We start from the raw sequence: 27,435 nt of genomic DNA on the forward strand, positions 1-27,435 counted from the left end.
GCTGAGCAGCAGGAAAACAAACTCAGGCGTACTTACTATGGTAACAGGTACTCTTTTGCATTTCCGTCTCCTGATTGTGACGCAGCCACGAAGAAGAAAAAGCACAAGTAGAGAGAGAATGTCTATGCAGATCAAATCACAGCCACCGGGTTAAATTAAAAAGAAATTAACAGAAATTGTAAAGAGACACACAGACCACCAGAAGTAAAGAATGGTTGCCGAGCCATTCTTAAAGACCCCAGAGAAATGAGCATGAAATGAATGAGAACATTTAAGACAGGCGATTTAGAAGACATTTCTTAGATCGGATTACACCTGAATTTAATAAAAATTTGACTTTTTGAGAGGCCTTAAAATACTACAAATTGACTACAATTGCATGATTTACTAGTGACTACATCAGTATTGGATAAACAAGCAGAGTCAATGCAATTTGTCAGAAAAAAAACAAAAAAAGTTTAATCATTTTATTTTACTTTTTGTTCTATTTGTTATAAAAAGGCATGCTGTCAAGATTTATAATAATGGCCTATTGTTAATAAATTATTACACTACTACTACTAATAATAATTAATTTCATGAAAATAATTCTCAATTATCGGTATCAAGGCTATAAAAGGAGAAAATGTTGGTGCATCCTTACCTATAAAGTATTGTTTATTTTATAATCTCAATATAACAACTCCTGTTTTAATAAGAAGGGTGTAATCCATAGTAATAAAGACCAAGAGGGTAAATAATAATAAATAAAAAGATACAAAATTGCTTCCTAAAAAAAAGAAAAAGGTTAAAATAAAAACAAAATATTATTATTTTTAACTGAGCTTTAAAAAAAAAAAAAAAAAAATAGAGATTTTGTTTATATATATTTTTTACTAATCTTCCATTAAAATGGATTTAAATCAGTTCTGATTTAAGTTCTGCGCTGCACTACTGTTCAAAAGCACAGTACAAGTGTCAGGCCAGACTATATTATAATTATGAGGGAGGGGAACAAAAACAAAACAAAACAAAACAATGATGCCCTTTGGTCTGTTATTACAAACAGCAATAAATGTCTAAAAATGTTAATTAACAAACACACACACATTAGCATTATGTTGCAAATATCAAGCACCTAGAACCGGCTCATGCTCAGAGAGACGTCGTCTGATCGGATAGACGTACCTTCCTCTACACGCAAAGGTGAGCTGGGAGGAGTGCAGGTGGCGCTGGGAACTTTCCCCTCTTCAACCTCCTGTGTCTGACCTAGAGAGAACACAAGCATCATCACAGTCCAGTCTGTAAACCTTTTCAAATGCTCAGATCTGACATCAAAACACTATGGATAATACCCACATCCACATGGAATCAGTGCACTTTTTACATTGACTGATGAAAAAAAAAAAACTGTGAAATGCATATAAAGGATGCACAATATTGGATTTTTGCCGATGTCCGATATATTTTTTTACTTATTTTAGACAATAACCTATGCCGATAACGGATATATTTCTTTTGTTTGGAAACAACACCAAGTCTCTCCTGTGCAGAGATCTTATTGCTAGCAGACCTTGAGCACACAAGTTATTATTACGTCTTATCGGCAAAGCGTATCAGCATCGGTCGATTCCAAATACGTTCCAGTAATATTGTGCATCCCTGATGTAAATATGGTCAAATGTGTAAAACTGAGTAAAATAAAAAATAACAATAAAAAACAAAACATTTAATATACTATTAATAAAAATAGTATATTAAAATCATACTAAAAATACAAAAAAATGACAACAAAATGGAAATGAAAAAATTTATATAAAAATAAAAAGATTCAAAATATGAATAAAAACAATATATTAATAATCCTTTAAATAATATTAAAAATTCAACTAAAATTAAAACAAATAATATAGAAAATTAACACTAATTAAAAAATAGCTACAGTAGTATATAATTAATGATACTAAAATGATAAGTTTGATTCTTTCCAATTTTACAAATCACTATATATTATAACAGCATATTATATAATTATATCATAATAAATCACATTCATTATAAAGTAAAAAAGTAAAACCAGTGAGGTTTATTAATACAAGAATATAGAAATAAACCCCCAACAAGAAGAGCAGCAAATCCCACTTCAGAGGAGAGCAAAGAGCCCGCAGGTGATTTCAGTCCAGTATTAAGATTGCAAGAGCGGATGAGAGTTACACAGTCTTTATTAAAAGATCCAGGGACGGGACGCTTGCCAGGAGAAGGGTGGGATGGGTACAGACAGGCATGTTGGATCACCAAGGTTCGAACCCCAGGGACAGCGAGAGACAAGAAGAAAGAAAAAGATCCCAGCAAAGTCAGAATAAACCCAAAAAGAGCAGCTTTCCGCAGGCAGATGGCAGGCGATACCTGCAGACGGCCCGTCACGCTCAGGCTCCGCGTCACAGCCCAGAGCTTTTAGCACAGCGGAGTGAAACTCCTTATGAGGGGATCCTGGAGCATCAGCTGGACTGTCCTGACCCGATGAGCGGCCCGATTCTATTATGGATGGTGGCGGGGCCGCGGTGGCCTGTGGATCCTCATTTTCCTGCGTGGATGTGACACCTGGAGTCTGGGCTTCTTCGGGGACCGAGGACGACTCCTCGACCTGTGCTAGATGCAATGCAACAGTTTCTCTCCTGACCTGCGGTGGCACTGTTGGGCTGCACACGATTCATGTGCAATGAATCGAAAACATTGCACAAATCTTTACGCACCCGACTTTGCTTGGCTGAAATTACTTGTGCTCATACAATTGCTCAATTTACAAAAAACATATCAAATACATTATATACACACATATTGTGCAAAAGTTTGAGGTTCTTAAAGCAGGGGTCACCAAGTTTGGTTCTGGAGGGCCGGTGTCCAGCAGAGTTTAGCTCCTAATCAAACACACCTGAAGCAGCTAATCAAGGTCTTGCTAGGTATACTTGAAACATCCAGGCAGGTGTGTTGAGGCAAGTTACAGCTAAACTCTGCAGGGGACTGGCCTTCCAGGAACAAGTTTGATGACCCCTGTTTTAAAGAACCTCAAACTTTTGCACAGCAGTGTGTTTGTATATAATGTATTTGATATGTTTTGTTGTTTACTCACCTTCAAGCCATCCTAAGTGTATATGACTTTCAGATGAATCCAGTCGGAGTTATATTAAAAATTGTCCTGGCTCCTCTAAGCTCTATCATTGCAGTGAGTGGGTGTTTCTGTCAAGAGGAGACTGGTTTTCCTTTGCTGAAGTAAGGAAACTTTGCTTTCTTTGCTCCTTTAAACAAATTCGCGAGACTAGCATATCTCAGAGACACGACGCATACGTCATCCACCAGAATGGCTTCTGCATACGACAGATACCGGAAGTGAGAGAAAAGTGTTTATTACGTTTGAAAAAACGCCTTCCGCGAATGACAGTCAGATAAAGTGAGAGAGAAGTGTTTATTACATTTGAAATATGGATATTTTTCTTATGAAAACGCATGGATTCGCTACAAGAGGCCTTTATTCATCCCCCCCGGAGCCGTGTGAGGCACGTTTTATTATGGATGCACGCGCTTTATTTGACGTGTTTTGGACTGTGTAACAGAAACACCCACCCACTGCAATGATAGAGCTTAGAAGAGCCAGGACAATTTTTAATATAACTCTGATTGGTTTTGTCTGAAAGAAGAAAGTCTTATAGACCTACGATGCCTCGAGGGTGAGTAAAACACAGCTTAATTTTCGTTTTTGGGTGAACTAACCCTTTAAGTTTTTTATTTTTAAGAGATTAATTATTTTTCCTCAGCAAGGATGCATTAGAATGATCAAAAAAGATTGCCAAGACATTTATAATGTTGCAAAAGATTACCATCTCAAAAGCTGTTCTTCTGAAATTAAAAGAATCCTGAAAAGTCAAATGTATCACAGTTTTCACAAAAATATTGGGCAGCACAACTGTTTTCTGACACTGCTAAGGATCAGAAATGTTTCTTGAGCTGCAAATCAGTATATTATAATGATTTCTGAAGATCATTTGACACTGAAGACTGGAGTAATGATGCTGAAAATACAGCTGCAGATCACAGAAATAAATTACATTTTAACATGTATATTACCGTATTTTTTATCTAATAAATGCAGCCTTGGTGAGCTGAAGAAACTTAAAAAAAAAAAAAAAAAAAAAACACTCAAACAGGCGTGAATATCTAGTTCGTGAAAATCAGACCAGTTAGTTTCAACTTCTGATTACCGAACTCATATGTAAATGAGGAAAAAAAATATTTATATATATATATATATATATATATATATATATATATATATATATATATATATATATATATGAATATGAATATGAAAAATGTAAATATGTAGAACCTTGACTTGAAAGCAGTATCACAGGAAGTTTTTGTCATCTATATTAGATTCTGCGAGGAGAAACATTCTACATTATTTGTGTTCTTACCTTCTGGGCCCTTCTGCTTGAGCTCCACTTCCCTGCGATACTCCTCCAGCTCCTGGTCTGTGAGCTTGTTGAAGGGGTTTGGTCCAGTTTTACTGACGATGACGCGTGGTTGGTACTCCTTCTCAATGATCGCTTTAGACGCGGTCACTAGCTCTCCCTGCAGAGGACAAACCCCCCCCCAAAAAACAGTTTATTCACTGCTATCTTGCTGAAAATTAACGTTTAATCAACAAAATATAATTTTAGGGGTGTCCCCGACAAAGGATTTTCACAGTCGAATCTGAATTTTCGAATCTTGCTGATAGTCGAATCATATGTTTGGGGGCAAAATACATTACCAAGAGTCAAGTCAGACATTGGACAGTCATAATTATTGACATTAACAACAACAAAAATGTGTAACGGATGCCTTGCAGATACAAAAATAATGTTTTGATTAAAAGATAATTAACATTAAACATCAGCGAAACTAAGAATTCACAACATTTTTTTTTTACGACAGTGCTCTCATTATATTGTTATTTATATGACAGTAGTTATTAATGTTCTGCATTTTTGTTTAGAGCTGCGTGCGCTGAAGATGACCAGTAGAATGAAGCATATAATAGCAGGTTTTTAAATCAATGGGATTTAACTCATCACTTATCTCATATAGAATACGCTTCGTTATTTATACAACATAACGTTAATATTACAACTTAAAGGCAATCTGCACAAAATGTCCCGAATGCGAACGCATCTGCGCGGCTCTGAATGAACTCCCTTTTGTGGACGCGTTCTCCACGCAACAACACACAGAAACATGGCAACTAAACTCTGTGTTTTATTATAATTAGGGCTGCACGATATATCGCATAATTGATAATGAACGTGGATTTGCACAGCTTGTCAGTGAACAACGGCTCTGTGTGGTAAATGCAGCTCCATGTGAAATTACCGCTGATTACAGGACCGGCTTTACTGACAAGATGCGCATTAAATATCGCATGCGATATATCGTGCAGCCCTAATTATAATAGTGTTCTCATTATAATGTTATGCATATGACAGTCCCAGTCATAGTCATTAATATTCTGTATTGTTGTTTTTACTGCTTGCGCTGAAGAGATAATCACTATAGTACTACAATGAAGCGCTTTACTGCAACTCAACCAAATGCATCTTATACAAGATAAATGATATACACATGAGATATATATATAGCTGTATATTAACTTATTGGGAGAAAACCGGTAGTTCTGTGTGAAATCAGACATTGAGCACCACTATATAGCCAAAATGGCATGATCATAACACCTCTGTGAATATTCGACTGTGAGATTGGTATCGAATCTTCGACTATTCGGGGTCACCCCTATATAATTTACAACAAACCTATGACAAAAGGTGGGGTCAAAATGTTAAAATGGTGTGAATACAAGTGGGACATTTAACACATAAATGTCATCCAATAAGAGTTTAGGATGAACTTGATGCTTTATTTATTTTATTGCACAACAATACAAGTATCCCACTTTTAAATCTGTATTCGATTTTTATTATAAAAACCTTGTTATTTTAGTTGAAACTCAAAATCCCAGCATAGACCTAAGTCAAAGTACAATTATTAAAACTCAAATGAAAACAGACTGTGAGGGAGAATTGACAGTACATGTTCAATTTATTTGTCATGCAGCTGATAAAATATACTTTCAGTTTCTCACTGCCTTGTCTTTTTTGGCAGATTAATCTGCTATGATTAAAATCAATAGAAATTTGACAGCTAATTAGAGTTTTGAATTCAGCACTGACGACTCATCTTTTTAACAAAAGGCCCTGAATGTTATTGTCTGATAGAGTATTGAAGCTGTGTGTGGTTTGATGTTTCAGACATTACAGTATTAATCGCAGGATGTACCTTTCGAATAGACCTAGAGGGACTAAAGCTCCCTGAAGGGTCAATGCCATCAATAGAGTCCGTACAGTCAGAGAGAGGAGCGTCCTGTAACAGTAAAGCTGGTGAGCAGTGCACAACCCCACCACAATTACTGACCACACACAAAACATCATCCTACACGCTCACTGATGATGCAAGCCAGAACCAATGCATACAAGCAGAAGACCTTCCTCTCGCTCTTACACACACACACACACAAGGGCTTACAGTTAACATGAAATGAAAATTCATCTATTTTCTGAACTCATATTATTGAGCTTATCCTGAACAATTAATCTGAGAAGGTTTCATTTTTAAAAAATACAGATACTTAGAAAAATATCACTTTGGATTAAAGCAACCACTAAATAAAATGTAATTAACATTACAGCTGCTGCAACAGAGTAACTCTGATAACTGTGTCATATTTATAACCCAATTTAGTTTAGCTTATTAATTTTTACAGCACATTTAAAAACAGCAAGTGCACACCAAAGAGCTGTACAAGCAAGATTAATAAAAACAAAAATAACAAAAAACATATGGCAGGACGATCACAATGTAGTTTAGTGTAGGTCAGATGCATTTAAATTAAGTCTATAGGCTTAAGAGTACTGCTCCAAATAAACTTAAAATATAAATACTTCTCACTTTCATTTATTTTAAATTGAAGTACTACAATGACTAAAACGAAAAATAATTTAAAAAACGATATACACATTAAAGATGATGAAAACAAACTACTAAAACTTTAAATAAATTTAAAAATGAAAATGGAATGACATGTAGGGCCATTGCGCTCTGGGCGTCCCGAGTTCGTGCTACGCTGTCCAATCAACATAAAAGTGAAAATCTTAAAAAAAAAGAAAAAAAATGTAACAAATATCAATAAAACTATAACAGTATCTCAGCCCTAAAACACATACACACTCATGACCCAAACACACACACACTCCAGACATGCAGAAAGCATTTCCTAAAGAAGCGTATGGGCAGGCTGGAGCGAGACGGTGGATTCATGACGGTGAGTCATGCACTGCAACACCAGAAACCAAACATACGTGTAGTCAAACCACACACAGATTCATACTGCGGCTCCCATACAATAACAGCACCATGGGACTGCATTTAAATAATGTTCAGCTGAAACCGTATTCAAAGAAGATTTGGTTTGGAATTGTGTTGCTGCACTTGAGTGGATTAGATGAATGATCTAATGGTTAGTAGCAAACACTTCTGAGCAATCTGTTTTAAAGCATTTAGACTATTTTGAAATGACTCTTATAGAGCTCAAGAGAAGATGTAGTAAAACTGCCACCTGCATACTGAAATAGTTTTTTAGCAAAAACATAAACCTTTCAAGTCTGATCTAATATGAACTCAGTTTTGTAAGCAATGGTTTATGCTTCTGTTAAAACCATGTGTGGGAGTCAGATGTTCAATAGCTGAATTACAATAGCTAACCTACTTATGAACTAATGAGATGTTAGCATATCAGCATATCTGACAGTGGTGTTTTATGTAAGCTTGTTTCTGCCACAGGATATATTATTTTATTTTATTCCATGACAGAAACAGGCTTCCATAATTAAAACATTTTTTTTTATTTAAATTTTTTTTTTTAAATTTAAACACCTATGGAGAAAATGAAGAGGAAAATTACTTGTTCTAGAAGAATTTAAGTAATTAATTATTTTTTAATAAAATACAAAACAGTAAAACATTAGTTATACAGACACAACTGGTCTGACTAGCAGCTCAGGGTGGCAAATGGCATGTAAGACATGCAGAATTATCATTGCATGTGTTATGAAAACTTAATTTACAACAGTATCATCCTGTTTAGTTTCTATTACAGTCAATGAGGAAAAAAGGGCAAACATGGCACTGCAAACCAATCAAAATTAAAGAAAATGGACACAGCTCTGGCTTGCTGGTCGTGTGGTTTACTTACGTGCCATATAGTCACTCTCTGGGGTCAAAAGACACAATTCAACAGTTACACACACTGGAATAACGCCAGGGACAGAATATGTTGGATCTATGGGAAGGAATAGAAGTGCAGATACTCACCTGGACATATGAACGGTCCACCACAGAACCTGTGAGCAACTGCGACTGCGGACCTGCTGTCTTTTTGTCCTGCAGATTCTGCTCACGGATCTGAGGGAGGTAAAAATCACTGTTAATATGAAATTATAACTGCAGAAATATGAAAAAAGACTGCAATGTTTAATAATCAATTTAAAAATCATCACCCAGAAATGATAATGTGCTGAAAATGTCCAGATCCTCAGGCCGTCCAAGATGAGTAGATGAGTTTGTTTCTTCATCAGATTTGGAGAATGGTGTCATTCCATCACTTGTTCAGCAATGGATGCTCTGCAGTGAATGGGTGCCGTCAGAATGAGAGTCCAAACAGCTGATAAAAACATCACAATAATCCACACCACTCCAGTCCATCAGTTAATATCTTGAGAAGACAAAAGCTGCGCATTTGTAAGAAACAAATATCTATCAGTAAGGTATCTTAATTCTGGTTGCTTCCAGACAAAATACAAGTCCATAATCGATAATAAACTATTTTGGACTTTTTCACTAGAGAATATTTTGGAGCATTTTGATGTGAGAGGACAACAGAAGCCCCTCACATGAAAATGCACCAATATATTTGTTTTAAACTGTTTTGGCTTGTAAACGCTACTTGATCTGTGCAGATTTCTCTCCTGATTCAGACCAGACCACTTTATCACTGGAGAAAGCAACATTTTGGATGGAGGACTCCAAATTGTAGCCAGAAGCAACAGTTTGAAGTTAAAAAAATATCTTAATGCTTGATTTGTTTCAGCTTTTGTCTTCTCCAGATGTTAACTGATGGACTGGAGTGGTGTGGATTATTGTGATGTTTTTATCAGCTGTTTGGACTCTCATTCTGACGGCACCCATTCACTGCAGAGCATCCACTGCTGAGACACTGATGCAGAGACACATTTCTACAAACCTGATGAAAAACCAAAATCATCTACATCCTGGATGACCTGAGGGCGAGGAAGTTGTCAGCAAATTTTAGTTTTTGTTTGAAGTATTCCTTTAATACAGTTTTTGCATTACCATCATCGCAATGTCTTTAACCTAAATGATAAAAAGGTTCAGACCTTGTTGCGCATCTCTTGGACTTCTTTAGGGTTGGTGTTCAGCGGGACAAACTGATTGGCCACAGCTGCCTGTCGGAGACTGTCCTCCTTAGTCCACTGAAATTATCAAAGCAAAGCCATTCAAATAAACCAAAACTAAAGAAATTTAAATAAAAAACAAATAAAATATATTTAACAAGAGATTAAATCATGCCTCTCAAACAATACCAAATAAACACAAAGCAGATCTATAACATAACTGGTCAATTATAAAAGGTCCACTGAGCAACGAACCAATGATGATGTACATTTGAAAATTTGAAACTCTTTGTGCATCATCGTAACGCACAAGAATTCTAAATTCCAAAAATTCTAAATTGAAGTAATTCATTAGTAAAAAAATTACCTTAAGATAAACTTAAACTCATACCAATAAAATATCATGTTATACCACTTGGAGTCTTCATTTATTGACATTCACCAGAATAAATCGGATTATAAATAGAACTAACTCCATGAACTTTATTTAACATCAGTGTCATGGCTGTCACAGCCCTCATCATCATTGATACTGCCATTGGGCGTATAGTAAGGACAGAAAAGGCTAAAAAGAAAAGAAAGAAAAGAGCACAGACAGAGAAAAACAGAAGATTTAAGAGGATGATAGACCACGAGGGAGGCAGGTGTGAGGTGGGGTGGTGAGGCAGAAGCTGTTCTTGTGTTTAGGCAGTGGACAGAGGCGTGAGTGGACAGCCAGAAAATCCCTTCAGGACCACACACACACACGGTTCAACATTAATGCTGTCCAGGACCACGACAAGCACAAAAACTATGTTAAACAAATATGCTAAATACTGACCTATGCAAGACATTACCGCAATATTTTTGTGTAACACTGCTTTGAGACATTGTGAAAGGCGTGCTTTATAAATACATTTAACTTGACTTTTGGGATTACACAATTAACTGTGATACAATTTGCAACTAAACAACAAACCAGGATAAGTGAAAATGTCAAATGACATTACAGAAAAATATATTGAATTGATAAATATTTTCTGTAAAGTTGCTTTGAGACAATGAGCATTGCGAAAAGCGCTAGGTGAATCAATTTAAACTGCCTTGTGAGATTACACAACTAAGTGTGAAGTTATACATGAAATTTTTACTAATTTAAGACTGTAATATTGTTTTTCTGTAATGATGCTCTGAAAACGTGCATTGTGAAAAGTAATACAAATTAATTTCACTTAACATATTACACAACTTGAGATACAATTTGCAACTAAAATTTAGACAACTAAAAATGCTGAAAAAAGTTAGACAAATATTTAATTTTAATAACTTAATGTAATTACTAAATGAAGACATTGCAATATTTTTCTGCAAAGCTGCTTTGAGATGATGTGCATTGTGAAAAGCAATATATAAATAACTTTCACTTATGATATTACACAACTAAGTGAGATGCAATTTGCAACTAAACTAACTCAAAAACTAAAAATGTTGTTTGAAGTTACAAACAAATATATTAAGGCATCATTTTTAAATGAATTGCTAAATAATTACCTATTTAAAACATTATTCTTAAAAGAGTATTCTAAAGTATAAGGGAGAGAAAATTATCTGTTGTGCTTGTCTGACAGTCGAGTATCTGGGAAGAATAATGTCAAACCCTGCACACACACTGTAAGAAAGAGAAAAGCAGACACACACACACACACACACACGCACACACACACACACACGCACACACACACACACACACACACACACACACACACACACACACACGCAGACAGACAGACTCTGTAAGAAAGAGAAAAGCAGACACACACACACACACGCAGACAGACAGACTCTGTTAGGAAGGACAGAATTACGCCCAACTTTTCTTAAAACATTCAAGTAAAAGATAAACTTCAGTTTATGAAGCTTAAACTTAAGGTTTGGGGGGTTTACTCCAAAAGCTCTGATACATGGAATTAATGGACTGTAAATTTCAAATAAAGATGAACAGCAAGTACTAAATATTTTTGAAGCAAAGATAGTTAGCATTTGGCCTGGGTAAGAATAGCATGAGTAGGCAATGAGTTACTTGCTTTTACCAAAATGAAATAAATGCTTTCAGCACAGAACCAAAAGTCATGAGGAAGGGTTTCTGTATGGGCGCTGGAGAAACGGGGCACATGGGATGAACACGTAAACATGAAATACTCACTGATCACGATTAGAGCCCCACAACACAACACGCTCTCCCCCAACTAGAGACAATCGTTCGGAGAGTTAACAACCACTCATGAACCAATGTTTTTTCCTTTTTTGGATGATTTTGAAATTTGAAAGTTAAAATACACTCATGCTCAGGAAGAGTTCAGGAAAAGGTCCAATTCAGGAGGAGGAAGAGGAAACAAATAAAAATAGAAAAGAGAAATTAAAAAGCCAACACAAATGTTTTTAAGCAGTTTAAGGAAAGAACATGGAGTCATCAAACGGCAAGCCACGACTCCATAAATAAGCAGCCGAGCGTTTTCTCCCACAGATAGAGCTGCAAAAACCTGATATTTCTATGATATTCTCAGAATTCCTAGGTTGCCTTCAAAAAATTGTATTTTGCAATTTTCTTAGCAGCATTTTTATCTGCAGCCCTACATCTAGGTAAAAACTATCAAAAACATTTCATATTTCACCCCAAAATTGAAAGATTTGCTAGTTTAATTAATTTAATGCCATGCCAGCTATTTTCATGGCAGGAAACATGTAAAAAATGTAGCAAAATAAATAAAATACAAAAATACAAAAGGTTTATAGCAATTATCTTAAAAAACAAAAATAAAAAAACATTTAAAAATTAACTAAAACTAAATCAGGTCATTAAAAAATCTTCATGTGCTAATCAAATAAAAAATAAAAGTCCTATAGGAGTTGAAACCATAACGATTCACCAAAATAGTTTATTTGTACTACATTGATTAAAATGCTTTCAAAATCTAAAAAACACTGCATGAAGAAAACGAAGCATGTTTTCAGAAACATTTTTTTTTTTCATTATGACATTAATTTCATGGCAATTAAGCAGTGCATTTGCCTAGTTGCCAGTAGTGGAAATGCAATACAATTGGGCTTAACTGCCATGAAAATGTCACAAGGAAAATAAATGATGCATCTTAATGGTCCTAAAATTAGATTTTATTTTCTCTATGCAAAATACAATATCAGTTTCTGTAACATGATTTTTGGATGAAATACGACCATTTTTTCTGGGATTCTTTCTAATGCTTTCCGATGCTTCTGAAATAAGACATGGAGACAGGCTTTAAGCTAAAGAGCACTTTCTTCTGAAGCAAAGCAGCATCTAAAATCATAAACGTCTTCTACTGTAGTGAAGTATCTCAGCTGTCTTAAACGCTGCGTTTAAGTACACAGTAAGTACATTAGCCACACCAATGCCTCTTTTCAAGGCTTCCTGTGATAGTTACTGATTTTAAAAAGCTATGAAGAAACTGTTCAAATGGAGTAACGTCTCCATTACAACACAAACGTTTACAAAAGGTGCGAAATAAAGCAATAACTGAAATAAACAACAACAGAAACGGGAGGAAAATCCACAGCAGCAGTAAGGATTAGCCACACCCACTTTGCGCACATGCCACACCCTCCTGGTCCTCCAGGAGAAGATCCACAATGCATCTGATCAATCATGCAACACAGCATGCACTGAGCAGCTGGAAAGAACCCTGACACCCCTTCGACCAATTGCGAGAGAGGGGGAGGAGCTTGCCACTGTGACATATCGACCTGTGACAGGAAGCAATGGAGAAATTTTCTTCCACGCAGATCAGAAAAGACAGTTATGAGTAATAGATTGGTTAACATCAGCGATCAAGCAATCAAACCCAGTGTGAATCTTAAGGCAAGACACTACAGACAAAAAAAAATTATATTGAGATATTGAGATTTTGGGGTTATTTGGTTTCTCATAACATGCTGTTTCAAAAAGTGGGAAGAAATCCAAAATACACTTTTAAGTGTTTATTTTACTGCAAGTTTTTTTCTGATTTTCACACTGATTTATATCACACTTAATTACTAAAACTGGGTGAAAATTTATTTTTTTCTGGCTTTTGACAGTATTTTCAGAGTTATGGAGTGATAAAAAGAAAACTTAGAAATCACCTTTAACTCAAATGTGTCACAAAATGAAATGAACCTGGAAATGTATGCAAATTAGTGTATATTTCATTAAAAGATGTGAATTAGATATTGCTATTTAAACATTTCAGAAAACTTAGAATATATTCTTAATGTAATCAATCAACTGTAGAAGATCGGTGTCTGTGTTATATTAGCATCACAGAGATACTATTACACTTTTATTAATATACCGAATTAGTTTTCATTTTTATATTTTTCTATTTTGTTTTTTGTTTTTGTTTTTTTAAATATGCCTTTTTTTTTTATAAATTTTTATGTGTTTTATTTTTAGCTATGCAAATTAAAATGAGATATGTCGCCATTGTAACTAACAAGGCTTTTCATATTTTATTTTATTTTTAATTTCAAGCAATTTTTTAAAATGTTTTTAGTAGTGCTGTCAAACGATTAATCATCAATGATTACAGTATGTATTTTGAAAATGTGTATATATTTATATTCATAATTATATTATATATAAATGCATTTAATATATAAATACACACACACATGCATGTATATATTTCAGAAAAATGTGTTGTTTATATATTAAATGCATAATACATAATAAATATACACAGTACACACACATTTTATGTACACAAGAACTTTTATTTTGGATGCGATTAATCGTTTGACAGCACTAGTTTTTAGTTTTAGCTAACTATAATAACTCTGTATGGAGGGATCTATTGGTTAATTTTTTTTTACCCTATTTACCTGGGGTGTTTTGCCTTAAGAAGTCAGCGGAAGAAAAAAAAAGAAGCAATATTTGCAAGAGGAAATGACTTTACAGTTATAAAACTGCAAACACAGTTAGTTTTTTTGCCCTGGTGTTGGGGTGCTATCCAGCTGCCCTCTCTGGCTCTGTAGCAGTACGTTTCTAAACTATGAACAATAAGGTTGGCACAGACCAAGCAGTTGGTAATACAGCTTGGCACGCAGACACCGGACGAGAGAGACTGCAGCAAGGGTTTGACGTGATCGTGTGTTATGTTCGTCCACACCTTAGTCTTCGCCTTGGGGCTACCGCTGCCATCCTGCCCCTCTTCTGCTGATTCGTCGGGCCGCCCGGCGGCTAGCCAGCGGGTCTTGTCCCGCTGCTGCCGCTGAAAGCTGTGCTTTAACGGGGAGCGTGCACTCGAGTCACTGTCTTCTGCGTATGAGTAGCCCGTGGCTGACGGGGGAATCTCAACATCACTGTACTTTTTAGCTTTATCGCGCAGCGCCGGGCAACGGTACGGATAACCAGTCCTGTAGCCCTGCAAAAAGAGACACCCAGTCATATGTTGGGTCAAAAAAGCTGCAAAAAAAGAAGAGTCTGATCCCTGGCCTACCAGATTATCCAGCATTCTCATCAAAGCCTCAAACTCCTGCTCCCCGATCTGCCACTTCGGGTGCGAGCTCAACCCGTCTCCAACTGGCTCGAGGTGGCGTGGGCGGGATTTATACTTGCCTGGGTCCAACATAACCAGGTTGTCAGGACCCCCTGCACTGGCGAGGGTGCGCACCTGCAATTTCAGACCAGAGAGCATATGGTTAATTAGTGGTCGACCGATATATCGGCTGATATTTGGCATTTTTCAAATATCGGCATCGGCCCATAAGTTTTTCTGTTTGGCCGATGTGTTCGACGGCGTTCTGTTTGACGGCGCAACGACTTTTATTTTGACGGCGCTGCGAACGGCAGCGCCTGAGCACACAGTGTTCACATTCTCCCTCTTGTTCGCCGTCGTCATTTATAACGATTTATTAAACGATTGCTTTTATATTATTAGTAATAGAAAGGCTAACATTATAATATTTTCACGTTTGGCGTCAGCATTCACATTCAGCAAATACGCATTTAAATATCATTTAAACAAATCTTTGAATGGCTAATGAACATTTAATTTCACAAACTTAGCTGAATCCAGTGAGATCTTGTGACGTGTGCATGTGTATCCTGCATGATCGCGTGTGCTCTGCGTGACGTTCGGTGCAAATTGAATGCTTTAAACATTAAATTCGTGATTTCAAATTATGCTGCGCTTTATGCATTTGCCCACTGTCATATTCATGTCATTTTCACAGTGTGCTGTATGTAAAATGACTGTTACCTTTTTATTTGAAAACTTCCTTTTTAATTATATTTTTATTAAATATTTATTTATTTGTGAAAATTACTTTGTCATCTAAAGTATAAGTATGTTTATTTTACAAAATGTACAGGTTCTGGTCATAAAATTAGAATATCATGAAAAAGTTGATTTATTTCAGTAATACCATTCAAAAAGTGAAACTTGTATATTTCAAATGTTTATTTCCTTTAATTTTGATGATTATAACTGACAACTAATGAAAGTCCCAAATTCAGTATTCCAGAAAATTTAAAGAAAATCCATTATTGAAAAAATAGATTTTTCTGAGTATTATTTAATATTTTAGGCCTTACAGGAGGTTTAAACCCATTCATTTAACAAATTAAAAGTTTGAAAAGCAAATTAAACGTTTTACATGGTTTAGATGGCTACCTGAATCTCACAGGCTGTGACCAGGTTGTGAATGTAGTAAAATGCCTCTTCAACGGTTTCTCCAACAGACACCAGACCGTGATTCCTCAAAATCAACACCTGAACACACAAACAATTAATTTCATTATTTAAAACCATATCAGGAACAAATGTTACAATGATGGCAAACTCAGAGTAATACAATTTAAAATAGTCATAATGAATTACATACAAAAAGTTATATTTAATACATTTGTTTGATTGATATATGATAGGAAATCTACAATTTGTCAAGAAAGGTTTTAAAAATGTCCATTAATGAAGTTCCAAATAAAAAACTGTTGCCTAATTTTATGGTCATTCCTATAAAATATACTGTACAGTCAAGCCTATAGTGAAGCCTTATAAAAATCACATGCAGGCAATTCTCATGCGCAAGATTCGTATAATTTGTTTTGGACACATTCATTCCATTCATCACTTTCTGGAAATGTATAAGATGAGTGTGATTTTAACATCAGATGATGGTTTTTCACAAACGATGATTTCAGTGCACAGATTTACACAACATAAAACCGGATAAGCCTGAAGCTAGAAGTTCAACATAAAGTGCTACAGTCCTTTAATCTGTGTGTATATATGGTACCTTGCTCTTGGGACCCAGGTTCTTCTGTATGAGGACGTTCTCCTCCTCGTCCACAAGTATACCGTGGTAATCATGGTATGCCACCTCGCCCAGCGACAGAGCCTCGGGTGAAATGGGCAGCAGACCACACTTCATAGCAGACACCTGGAGGGCAAATCATTTAAATGCTTAATATGCATAAAACAGACAAAATTAAAATAAACATACCATGAAATACATTTATGATGAAATGTTTTAATGAAATAATTATATTTTGCACTATTTATTTCTGCTCCCATTTCAAAGTAATCTTATTTCATTTAATAATTTAATATATTTCTTATTTTAATTTAGTCTGTTTTTATATTTTGAGGTGCATTTTGAGTCTCATTTAATTTGAACAAACTTAAATTAATAAATTCATGACTAAAAATACAATGAAACGGGAGCATAAATAGTGCAAAATAAATAGTGATATATATATATATATATATAACCATAGTATATTTTTGGTCATCCCATTGAAAATAACATTCAAATTGGATCATTTAGGAACTTTAAAGTGCTGGAAAAAGTTGTGTGAAATGCTTGTAAGTTATTGAAAAGTGCTGAAATTTCTCTCTCGAAAGGCTGTACAAACCCTGAAATGAATAATGTAATAACATTTGACTATTTCTGACACAACACCATGGTTAGCGTTACAGCTTCAACGCCGTTTGATAACAGATTTCTGTACAGAATTTGAGTGCATCTCACTAGCTCTCGCTGAAATCTTTATTCATTCTGTGGTAAATTCAAGTACTTCTCACTGGATCTTACAGCGCTGTGCAGTAACAGTGTCGCGAAATCAACTTTGGTTCCAGAGTAAAGCTGTTCTGTGCTCGGACCAGTTTGTTTGCATCGCGGTCCGAGCTGATAAACGTTCTGGCGCTGCGAGTGGGATTTCGTTATGCTTTTGTTTCGTTTGCCGTGTGACGTTTCTCATATGCAACAGAAATGACAGCACGAGTTGAACAACACAGTGGTTGCACTGGTGGAAAGGTTTAATGTGAGATGAGTTTCCAGCTCGTACCGCGGCGCCAGCGGGCGTGTGAATGTGCACTATGCACTTGATGTCCGGTCGGGCAGCGTAGATGGCGGAGTGAAGGGTGAATCCAGCCTGATTTACGCCCAGATTAGTGCTGCCTCTGTCTACGATCTCCCCCTGCAGGTTAATTTTCACCTGAGGACACAGACAACACTGCTAAATACAAATATTTACCTCCAAGAAGTAGTATACTACATTATATTACACTCAATGATAATATCTGTTCTGAGATGGCCTAGAAAAACAAAGGTAGGGTTACCAAACTGGAGGCAGTGACTTCACTGTACAGAAGCCCGAAAGGGACAATCAGAAAACGCTCCTGCTCAGAGTTCAGCCGGACCTGAGGAGAGAGAGGAAGACAGGTTTGACTGAAATTCTCACATATAACATGTCCTGCTGAGTTGTGTTGTATATATTGGTGACTAACTCACCGTCAGGTGGTTGTAGATGAGCTGAGACCAGCCAAAAAGGTCGGCCAGGCGGTAAAACGCAGCAAGTTTACAGCGCAAGAGCTTCTCTCCTTTCTCATAAGCAATGGAGTCTGAACCCCTCAGATCATTCACTGGAGTCACCATCCCCAAACCTAAACACACACACAAACATCCATTAGGCCTGTTTTGCCATTTCTACACACACATATATATATATATATATATATATATATATATTTATTTTAGGTACTTAAAAGTTAAAGCTACTTAAAAAACAATTAAAACAATACAGAGATAAAAAAAAAAAGACAAAAATAACAAAATTACAACAATTTTAAGATTAGACTGAAAAGCTAATTAAGAATATTACATCTATTAGAGCTGTTTCAACAAAAAAATGAAAATGTAAAATGTAAAAAAAAGAAAAGCTAATTCAAAATAATAAAAACTGTAATCGCATATTAAAGGGGTTATATGATTGATCAAGTTTTCTTTTCTCTTTGGAGTGTTACAAGCTGTTCATGCATAGATAAGATCCCTGAAGTTGCAAAGACTAAAGTCTCAAAACTAAAGAGATATTCTTTATAAAAGTTAAGACTTGTCCACGCCCCCCTAAAACGGCTCATTCAAACACGCCCCCACATGTCTACGTCATGGTGTGGGGAAATTTTCATAACACCGCCCAAATGTATACACAATGAAAGAGGGCGTGATTTTTATCCTGGCTGTAGTATTGTTACTGCACCGGTGCCATGTCCTGGAGACGCTGTGAAAGCGAAACTACTTTGTTTGGGCCAATCAGAGCACGCCTCGTTTCTCAGAACGATGAGCTTTGTACAAATCGCCGCGTTTCAGAAAGGCGGGGCATAGAGGAGCAACAATAATGTACAGTATGTGGAAAATAATGGGTTTTTTTTTTAACTTTAAACCACATAAACATTGCATTACACCAAATACACAAACTATTGTTCTTTTTAGCAACATCATATGATCCCTTTAATAATAATAATTTAAAAAAAGACAAAAACAAAATTACTAAAACATTTAACTGAAAAGTTACACTGAAACTAAAACAATACAATGGAGAAAAAACAAAACAAAAAAAAAACTAACGTAGGACAGTCCCACACTCACTCATGTTAAGGGCCGCCATTCCTCCCTGCGGGCCGGCGGGGTACATGGTGGGGGCGTTGGTGGTCATGAAGTCAGCGATCTGCTGCAGTGCAAGCAAACTGGTGGGGTTTTTCCCCTTCTTCATCTGATCATGGATCAGAGACTCCAGCTCATCGCAGAACGCCTGAAACAGAACACACACAATTACAACCAGAACTCTACAGTTGCTTGGGCGTTGTTAACAAATCAATAGAGTCACATTCTAGATGTGACTGAACATGACTCATAATTGGAGGAAACATTTGTGTCTGTGGCATACACACTGTGAAATTTAATAAGACTGCTTGGTGTTTTATTCCTTATATCCTTACTACTACATTAGCATGGCTAATTACTTTAAATGAAAACTATAAAGACCACTAGCTGGACAAATACAGTTCTCTACCCTGTAATGGCTCTCAAGTCAATACTAAAGTGCAACTAATGTTACAGCAACATGCTGAACACACATCAAACCCCTCACTGGAGAAAGAGAGAGAGATAATGACACAGACTGGCACCGTCAAGCGCCGTTAATAATTTATAAGTGTATGTTAACAAGAACATGAAACACTTTCTACAGGCCGGCATATGGAGTCTGAACACAACCCACATACCAGTGACGCTCTCATCATGTGGCTCATACAGTATATAAAAATCCATTTTAAATACTGTATCAATTCTTGGGCCTCAAACAGTGGTATCAGGAATCTCAAAACTTGAAAATACAAAAATAATATGATGAATAAAAGATGAATATGAGACAAAACTACAGAACATTTCAACATATACATGTTTTACCAAATAAAAATAACACTTTTAGAGTTCATCTCACTCATTGATGTGAGCATAAGTATTGGGACAGTTGAACATAAGGCAGATATAAAAGATTAAAAGCTATTATTTAGTTGCAGATCCCTTGCACACAATCACAGCAGTGAGTCTGTGACCCATAGACATCACCAGACTCTTGCTCTCATCCTTTGAAAGACTTTTCCCAGCCTTTAATGCAGCCAATCCCAATTGTTGCTTGTTTTGGGGAGTTTCTGCCTTTACTCTTCTTCAGCTGGTGAAATTCATGTTCAATTAGATTTAAATCTGGAGATTAACTTGGGCAATACAAGACTTTTCTTTGCCCTTATAAATTCCTTGACTGAACTGTCAGGGTGTTTTGGGTCATTGTCCTGATGCAATATGAAGCACTTCCCAATGAATCTGGTGGCATTTTCTTGAATATTGGTAGGCAAGATGGTGTTGTACCCTTCCAAATTAATCCTGCTACGGTCATCATACATTAAGTCATCAGTAAAGTTGAGAGGGCCTGTTCCAGAGACAGCCATGCATGCCCATGCCATGACACCACCTCCACCATGCTTTACAGATGAGGCTGTATGCTTGGGATCATTGCAGTTCCTTTTTTTTCTCCACGTTTTTGCTTTCCCATCACTTAGATAAAGGTTCATCTTTGTCTCATCGGTCCATAAACACACTTCCTAAACTCTTCTGGCTCACCTTTGTGCTTTTTTGCAAACTCTAATCTTGCCTTTGTATTTTTGGTGCTGGTCAGAGGTTTGCATCTTGCTGTGTAGCATCTGTAATTCTGTGTCAAAGTCTCCTGAGGACAGTAGATTGTCAGAGCATCACCCCAGCTTTCTGGAAGTTGTTGGTGATTTTACAAACACGTCTTTTAGGATTCATTTTCACAGCTTTTATGATTTGTCTGTCATCAACTACTGTTGTTTTCTCAGCCGATCAGGTAGTTGTTGGTTGCTGGTGTCGCTGGTGGTTTCCAAACTCTTGATTTCTCCATGCCCTTTGTTTTTGCTATAGCTCTAATTGACTTCCTCTTTTCTTTTAGCATCCAAATCACTTGCTTTTCTCTCAAATTCAGCTCCTTCATCTTCATCCTGGTTTGTGTGCGTAATCATCGAATGCAGGATTCAGAATACAGAAGTAATGGATATAACTGATACGACACATTCCCTGCTTTTAATATCTGAAGAATTAATATATATATATATATATATATATATATATATATATATATATATATATATTTTTTTTTTTTTTTTAGATTAGATTAGATTCAACTTTATTGTCACTGTGCAGAGTACAAGTACAGAGCCAATGAAATGCAGTTAGCATCTAACCAGAAGTGCAAATAACAGGTTTATAAATAGATATAAAAAAAATGTGTATATACATTGTTTTATGACATATAGTGCAAGTTATGAGGTAGATGGGGAGAGACTAGCTCAGTGCAAATGACTGTACATACGATTTAGGTTGCAAGGAAATATAAACAGAAGGTGCATTATAAAGAGAGGTATGTAAGTAGCATATGTATGGCCAATGACCTTCACGGCATCCGGAGGTAGAAATGTGCAAGGGAATGTGCAAATATCAGGAATGTGCAAATAGCAGGAAATAAAAAAAACATTGTGAGTGAGGAGTGCAGACAGGTTGTTGAACAGTGCAGTTTTTTTTTGTTTTCTTTTTTATAAATGCTATTTTTTTTATAGCATTTTCATATATATATGAAATGCTGAACATAAATTTTAATGTATACTGTGTATATACATGGCTTGAATTTCGGCGTGGGATTGCGGGGATCGCGCATAATTTAAACCATTCCCGCAAGTTTAACTTTTATAATGCGAGAAATTCCCGCACAAATATATTTGCTTCATCTCAGATTAAATACATCTACAGACGCGAAAAAAAATAAATCACTGGTTCAAACAGCCTGTCTTTTTTTTTAAAACAGTGCTGCACCGGCCTTCTCTGTCGTTGAGTCCTGTAGCAGAGCATCGGTGTGTTCTCCGTGGCCCGCGTCGCACTGATTCACACAAGGCTGTGTAACGCGCTCTAATATTCTGAGTCATAATGAGTTGCTTGTGAAGATGTTATCGGCTTCCAAATTATATTATTTTAATCCCGAAATTCAACCATCAAATGCTGTTTTGCTCTTTATAGAGTGTGAGTGGATAGAGCGCGCCCGCCGACTCAACACAGCAGCAGCGAAGCGCGAGTAAATCATCATCTCCTTATCTTAAAATGCGCATTTTATCGAAAGTTAACATGAATGAACATAAGAAAATAGACTCCTGTTCACTGATCGTCATCATCTCTCACGTAACGACCCATGTTGCAATGGCGAGAAGACGCCAACAGCTTGGTATGCTTAATATTTGTATGAAGTTTTGAAAAAGCAAAGAACTGAACTGATCTGAAACCCATGAAATACACTGAAATTGAGAGACCTTAATATATAGTTCTTAATGTCAGTTTGAAGGAGAGCATGGTGTATTTTGTATAAAGTTTTTTTTTTTAAAACAAAGAAATTTAACTGAAACTGGAATATACAAATACAGTGATTCTTAATATATAGTTTTAATACAGTTCTTAATGTCAATTTGAAAGAGAGCATGACAAATTTTGTTATAATTCTTTGAAAACCAAGATACATTAAAAACTGTAGACATAAAGGAAGATGATTAATTTAGCCCGATGTGTCAATTTATCCCCCCCCCCCCCAAGAATCTTTAAATCCCCCCCCTGTGACCCATGTGAGTGGGGAGTTCCCCCCCCCAGTTTAAAAACCGAAACTCAGGCCCTGAATATATTATGTATCTATATATATTATGTATGCATGTATGTATGTATGTATGTATGTATGTATGTATATATACACATACACACACATATATACACTCTCACATACAGCATATTTGGGAAACATTTAGATGCATATACATTTATATAGTTATATTCTTATATTATATATAAATATATTTATAAACATAACATATTTTTCTTAAATATATACATGCATGTGTTCGTATTTATATATACATAATAAATATACACAGCACACACACATATGTAAACAAAAACTTTTATTTTGGATGTGATTAATCGCGATTAATCATTTGACAGCACTATTATTTTTATATTTAAATTTAATTTGAACAATAAACAATTAAACAATGTTCTCATTTAATTTATTCAAATACAATTTTTTCGGGAGCAAGTTTTAAATATACTTAAACTTGCACTCAAAGAGATTTGCTCAATGCTAATAAATATTAGACTTTGAAGGTGGTACTTGACTGAAGATGGTTTTTGGCAGAAGTGCTCTCATTCCTTCAAGAACTGAGTACATGAAGAGTAAAGAAGTGTCCTTTCCATGTCTCCCTCTATTCCTGCTCAGATAAAGACGTCTTTATTCTTCCTGTGACTCTCCGCTTGCATAAACAGAATCCCTTCTGTACTTACACACACATGCAGACAGACATATGATCGCTGGGCATATTGAGACGCCAATCACGAGGGGGATTACTGAGAGCTGAATGAACGGTCATCAACACACACAGATTTACAATCCAGAGACTGTGTTTCAGTCAGAAGTCCTGCATTACTACAAAACAAATGTCTTCCAATGACTGTTCATAAACAAAATAAATGGATTTTAGACAATATGAAATCAAAAACTACCATTTACTTTCTTAATATTGTTGGTATTATTTTAATCAGTGCACATTATTCCAAAGAAAAAATGTTTGTATTTATAACCTTTCATCAAAGGTTGTATCAAGGTTACAAGTTGCATGTAATCAAGGTTACGCAAGTGTAAATAAATATAAAATTAAGCAATATTATCATAGTTTCAAATCAAACAAATCAAATCCATATTCTTATACACTACCATTCAACGTTTGGGATAATTAAGATTTGCTAATGTTTATGAAAGAAGTCTCTTCTGCTCACCAAGGTTGCATTAATTTGATCAAAAATACAGTAAAAACTATTATTAATATTTAATATTAATATTTTCTATGTGAATATATGGTAAAATGCTATTTATTTCTGTAATGCGCAGCTGAATTTACTCCAGTCTTCAGTGTCACATGATCCTTCAGAAATCATTCTAATATGATGATTTGCTGCTGAAGAAACATTTCTGATTATTATCAATGTTGAAAACAGTAGTATTTTTATGGAAACTGATACATTTTACTTTTCAGGATTCACAGATGAACAAAGTTCAAAAGAACAGCATTTATTTGAAATGGAAATCTATTGTAACATTGCAAATGTCTTTACTGTCACTTTTGATCAACTTAATGTGTTCTTTCTGGAAGAAAAAAAAAAGTGTTAAATTCCTTCATTCTTTAAACCTTCTGCAAAAATATGAAGCAGCACAACTGTTTTCAACACTGATAATAAGAAATGTTTCTTGATATCAGAATGATTTCTTAAGGATCATGTGACACTGAAGACTGGAGAAAATTTGACTTATTTTAAACTATAAATTTTTTATTTTTGCTCAAATAAATGCAGAATGCCATGGATAGGAGACATCTTTCAAAAGCATTAAAAATAATCTTTGTTATTTCATGTGTTATCAGTAGGGCTGGGTAAAAAATATTGATATCTCGATATTAATCGATTCTCATTTTTACGGAAAGATATCGATTCTTAAATCCCGTGAATCGATTAGTCTAGCCTATTTTCAGTTAATGGATGGAACATTGAAGGGCACTTCCCATCCAATAAATCACATTTTAATATGATTTGATAATAAGTGTAATTTTAGCAGTTGTATAGCTGACAAATCAATCCATTTTAACCTTCAATAATTATGTAGTAGCCTACCAACTGACTCCATGCATATTTTACAGCATTAGTTGAGAGTTTTTTCCTTGAGAAAATTTGGCATGTACTGTACCTAATATGTATCCAAAATAATCGATATCGAATCGAAAGCTTGTGAATGAGAATCGAATCGTGAAATTTGTGTCAAAGCCCAGCCATAGTTATCAGAATATTTATTTAAGTGTGTGTGTTGTGTTCTCACTGGACTCTGCAGGATCATGGAGACTCTCTTGCGCTGCTCCATCATGTTGAAGTCCTGCCGCAGATCCGGTGCCATGTTCCTCTCTCTCTGGTACTCCGGGCTGCTCTCATCCACTCGATCGAAATAACGCTCCTTATGAGGCGGATTGGTGGGCGGGGGGGCCGTCACCACCCCTGCACCTGAGTCTCCGTTCATCACACTCCTGCAACACAAGTCAAAGGTCAGGTGGAATTTGCATACCTCCAACTACAAACTAGAAACTAAAGTACACAGGCCTACTTGTTGTGATCGACAGAATATGCTCTAATTTAACTTTTAGCAAAATGCAAATTTTCCCCATTTGATTTTTAAATGAAATACAATCCAGACATGTGATTCATGTGATTCCATTTTAAAACCGTTTAAAAGGGCATGCGAGACAGAATGCTGCACAGCGGGAGTGTGCGAGTGGTTATAACGGCCCATTTACTGTTGAGTGCTCTGGACATAATGCGCTTTCTCCCTCCATTAAGCAGAGTCGAGACAAACATGACGTTCAGAAAAGAAGAGGACATTGTGCTTTATAGCAACCAAAACAGATACTGCTGTTGCCATAGCAACTGGACCATCATTACCAGCCACATAGATGCAGTGATTAGAGTAACAAAACTAGTTAAGCTCTATGTAACTCATCTGTGATGCTGTTAAACATCACCAAAAATAAATAGGTAAATAGGTTATAAATAGTCTTTGGAAGCTTGCTTCTGACACACACAAAATAATTAAAAAGGTAATCAATTCAGATTTTCTCTGAATTTTGGAGTTTCTCTTGCAGTTTTGTTTCCGCCATGTATTAAAAAAAGTACTCTAAATACTCTCAAATACTTTTTTGAGATATTATTTGCATATTTATATTTTACAATTCTGACTCCTCAGACTTGCAAGGTAACATTTCACAATTCTGAGGGTAAAAAAAGCAACAAAAAAATTTGCAACATTGAATTGCAACAAAAATTTTTTTTGAGATTTTTGTTGCAATTCAGATTTTCTGAAATCTTTCTATTTTGAGATTTACAAGAAAAAAACATCTTAATTGTGAGATAAAAACAAATGCCAGATTTGAATTTGATGCGTTTTATTTGTAGGACAGCAACGTTTGGCCATACATTTGGTAAATATACATCAAAATGACTCTAAAATAATAATTGTATTTATAAATAAAAATTAGTAACAGTTTTAAAATAACAATTTTAATTAATATTATTTATTCAAAGTACATTTTTTATATATTAAACATTGAAATATTCAATTGCAATATTCCACCATAAAATAATAATAAAAAGAGTATTTTACACAAATGAAATTATAATAATACTTGACTTTTAAGAGCTCAAACATTTAAAATGGTAAATGACAAAACTGCAGCTCATGATCAGAATAAACAAAAGATTAACATGATTTTAAACGCATAATAAAAAAATACACTTTATAAAATTACATTATTCATAAATATTTATTGGCATTTTTATTTTGTCAATAATAATTATTTTGTCATTCCCTAAAGGCGAGCCTATACATTTTCAAGCACTTCTAGACCATCAGGAGTTGGTCTAGTTTTATGACATTTTATGTAGTTATTTATTTATAATATAAAAATATTAAACCATAACAAATAGATATTATAATATTTCACTGTAAACCATTAAAAACATAAATAATAATAATGGGTTTTAAAGAGCTGAAGCATTCAAAGCGTTAGACAACAAAAATTCAGCTCGTTACTAGAATCAGAACTTTAACAGTAGTTGTTGATCTTGATGTGAACGTGCCTTTAGTGATGGTGTGCATAAGCTCAAGAGTATTTGTAGCAGAATCAATGAAACTGTAGAGCAAAGAGAGAGCAGGGAGGGAGTCGGTCTGTCTGACTCACCATTATTGATCGTCTAATGTGCGTTTAAGTGGTTTGTTGCTGATTGTGTTTCAAAGCCACATGAACACACAGCTACAGAACATTTACATCTATCTCATACCAAAGCGGAACAACACGAATCAACCCAGTGCAACACAGTATTAGAGCATGAAGTCGACACACACAGGCTGCTCATTTCAGCCCCG

The 27,435-nt window shown here is 35.5% G+C and overlaps 2 protein-coding genes across 8 annotated transcripts in view; one reads left to right on the forward strand and one right to left on the reverse strand.

Annotated features, from left to right (window-relative positions):
* The window catches only part of LOC306861931 (uncharacterized protein), a 1,169,885-nt gene that overhangs the window by 770,999 nt on the left and 371,451 nt on the right, over window positions 1–27,435 (forward strand). The window lies entirely within an intron of this gene.
* LOC306861926 (alpha-adducin-like) overlaps window positions 1–27,435 on the reverse strand; it is a 42,005-nt gene that overhangs the window by 5,806 nt on the left and 8,764 nt on the right. The window contains exons 2-16 of one of the 7 annotated variants that reach the window (XM_079404415.1): window positions 25,342–25,543; window positions 19,464–19,626; window positions 18,330–18,481; window positions 18,158–18,238; window positions 17,884–18,033; window positions 16,833–16,976; window positions 16,208–16,306; window positions 15,032–15,205; window positions 14,702–14,956; window positions 9,522–9,617; window positions 8,436–8,529; window positions 6,349–6,446; window positions 4,452–4,608; window positions 2,386–2,628; window positions 1,168–1,248 (exon numbers count right to left, since the gene is read on the reverse strand). In XM_079404415.1, coding sequence (XP_079260541.1) covers window positions 1,168–1,248; window positions 2,386–2,628; window positions 4,452–4,608; window positions 6,349–6,446; window positions 8,436–8,529; window positions 9,522–9,617; window positions 14,702–14,956; window positions 15,032–15,205; window positions 16,208–16,306; window positions 16,833–16,976; window positions 17,884–18,033; window positions 18,158–18,238; window positions 18,330–18,481; window positions 19,464–19,626; window positions 25,342–25,536 — 2,182 coding nt within the window. In that variant the 5' untranslated portion in view covers window positions 25,537–25,543. Of the gene's footprint in view, window positions 1–36; window positions 71–1,167; window positions 1,249–2,385; window positions 2,629–3,752; window positions 4,240–4,385; window positions 4,609–6,348; window positions 6,447–8,435; window positions 8,530–9,521; window positions 9,618–14,701; window positions 14,957–15,031; window positions 15,206–16,207; window positions 16,307–16,832; window positions 16,977–17,883; window positions 18,034–18,157; window positions 18,239–18,329; window positions 18,482–19,463; window positions 19,627–25,341; window positions 25,544–27,435 lie in introns of those variants that run through there. The other 6 variants (XM_079404419.1, XM_079404420.1, XM_079404416.1 and 3 more) reach the window with 6 other exon arrangements.

Source organism: Barbus barbus, assembly GCF_936440315.1.
Source record: "Barbus barbus genome assembly, chromosome: 43".
NCBI classification, from domain to species: domain Eukaryota; kingdom Metazoa; phylum Chordata; class Actinopteri; order Cypriniformes; family Cyprinidae; genus Barbus; species Barbus barbus.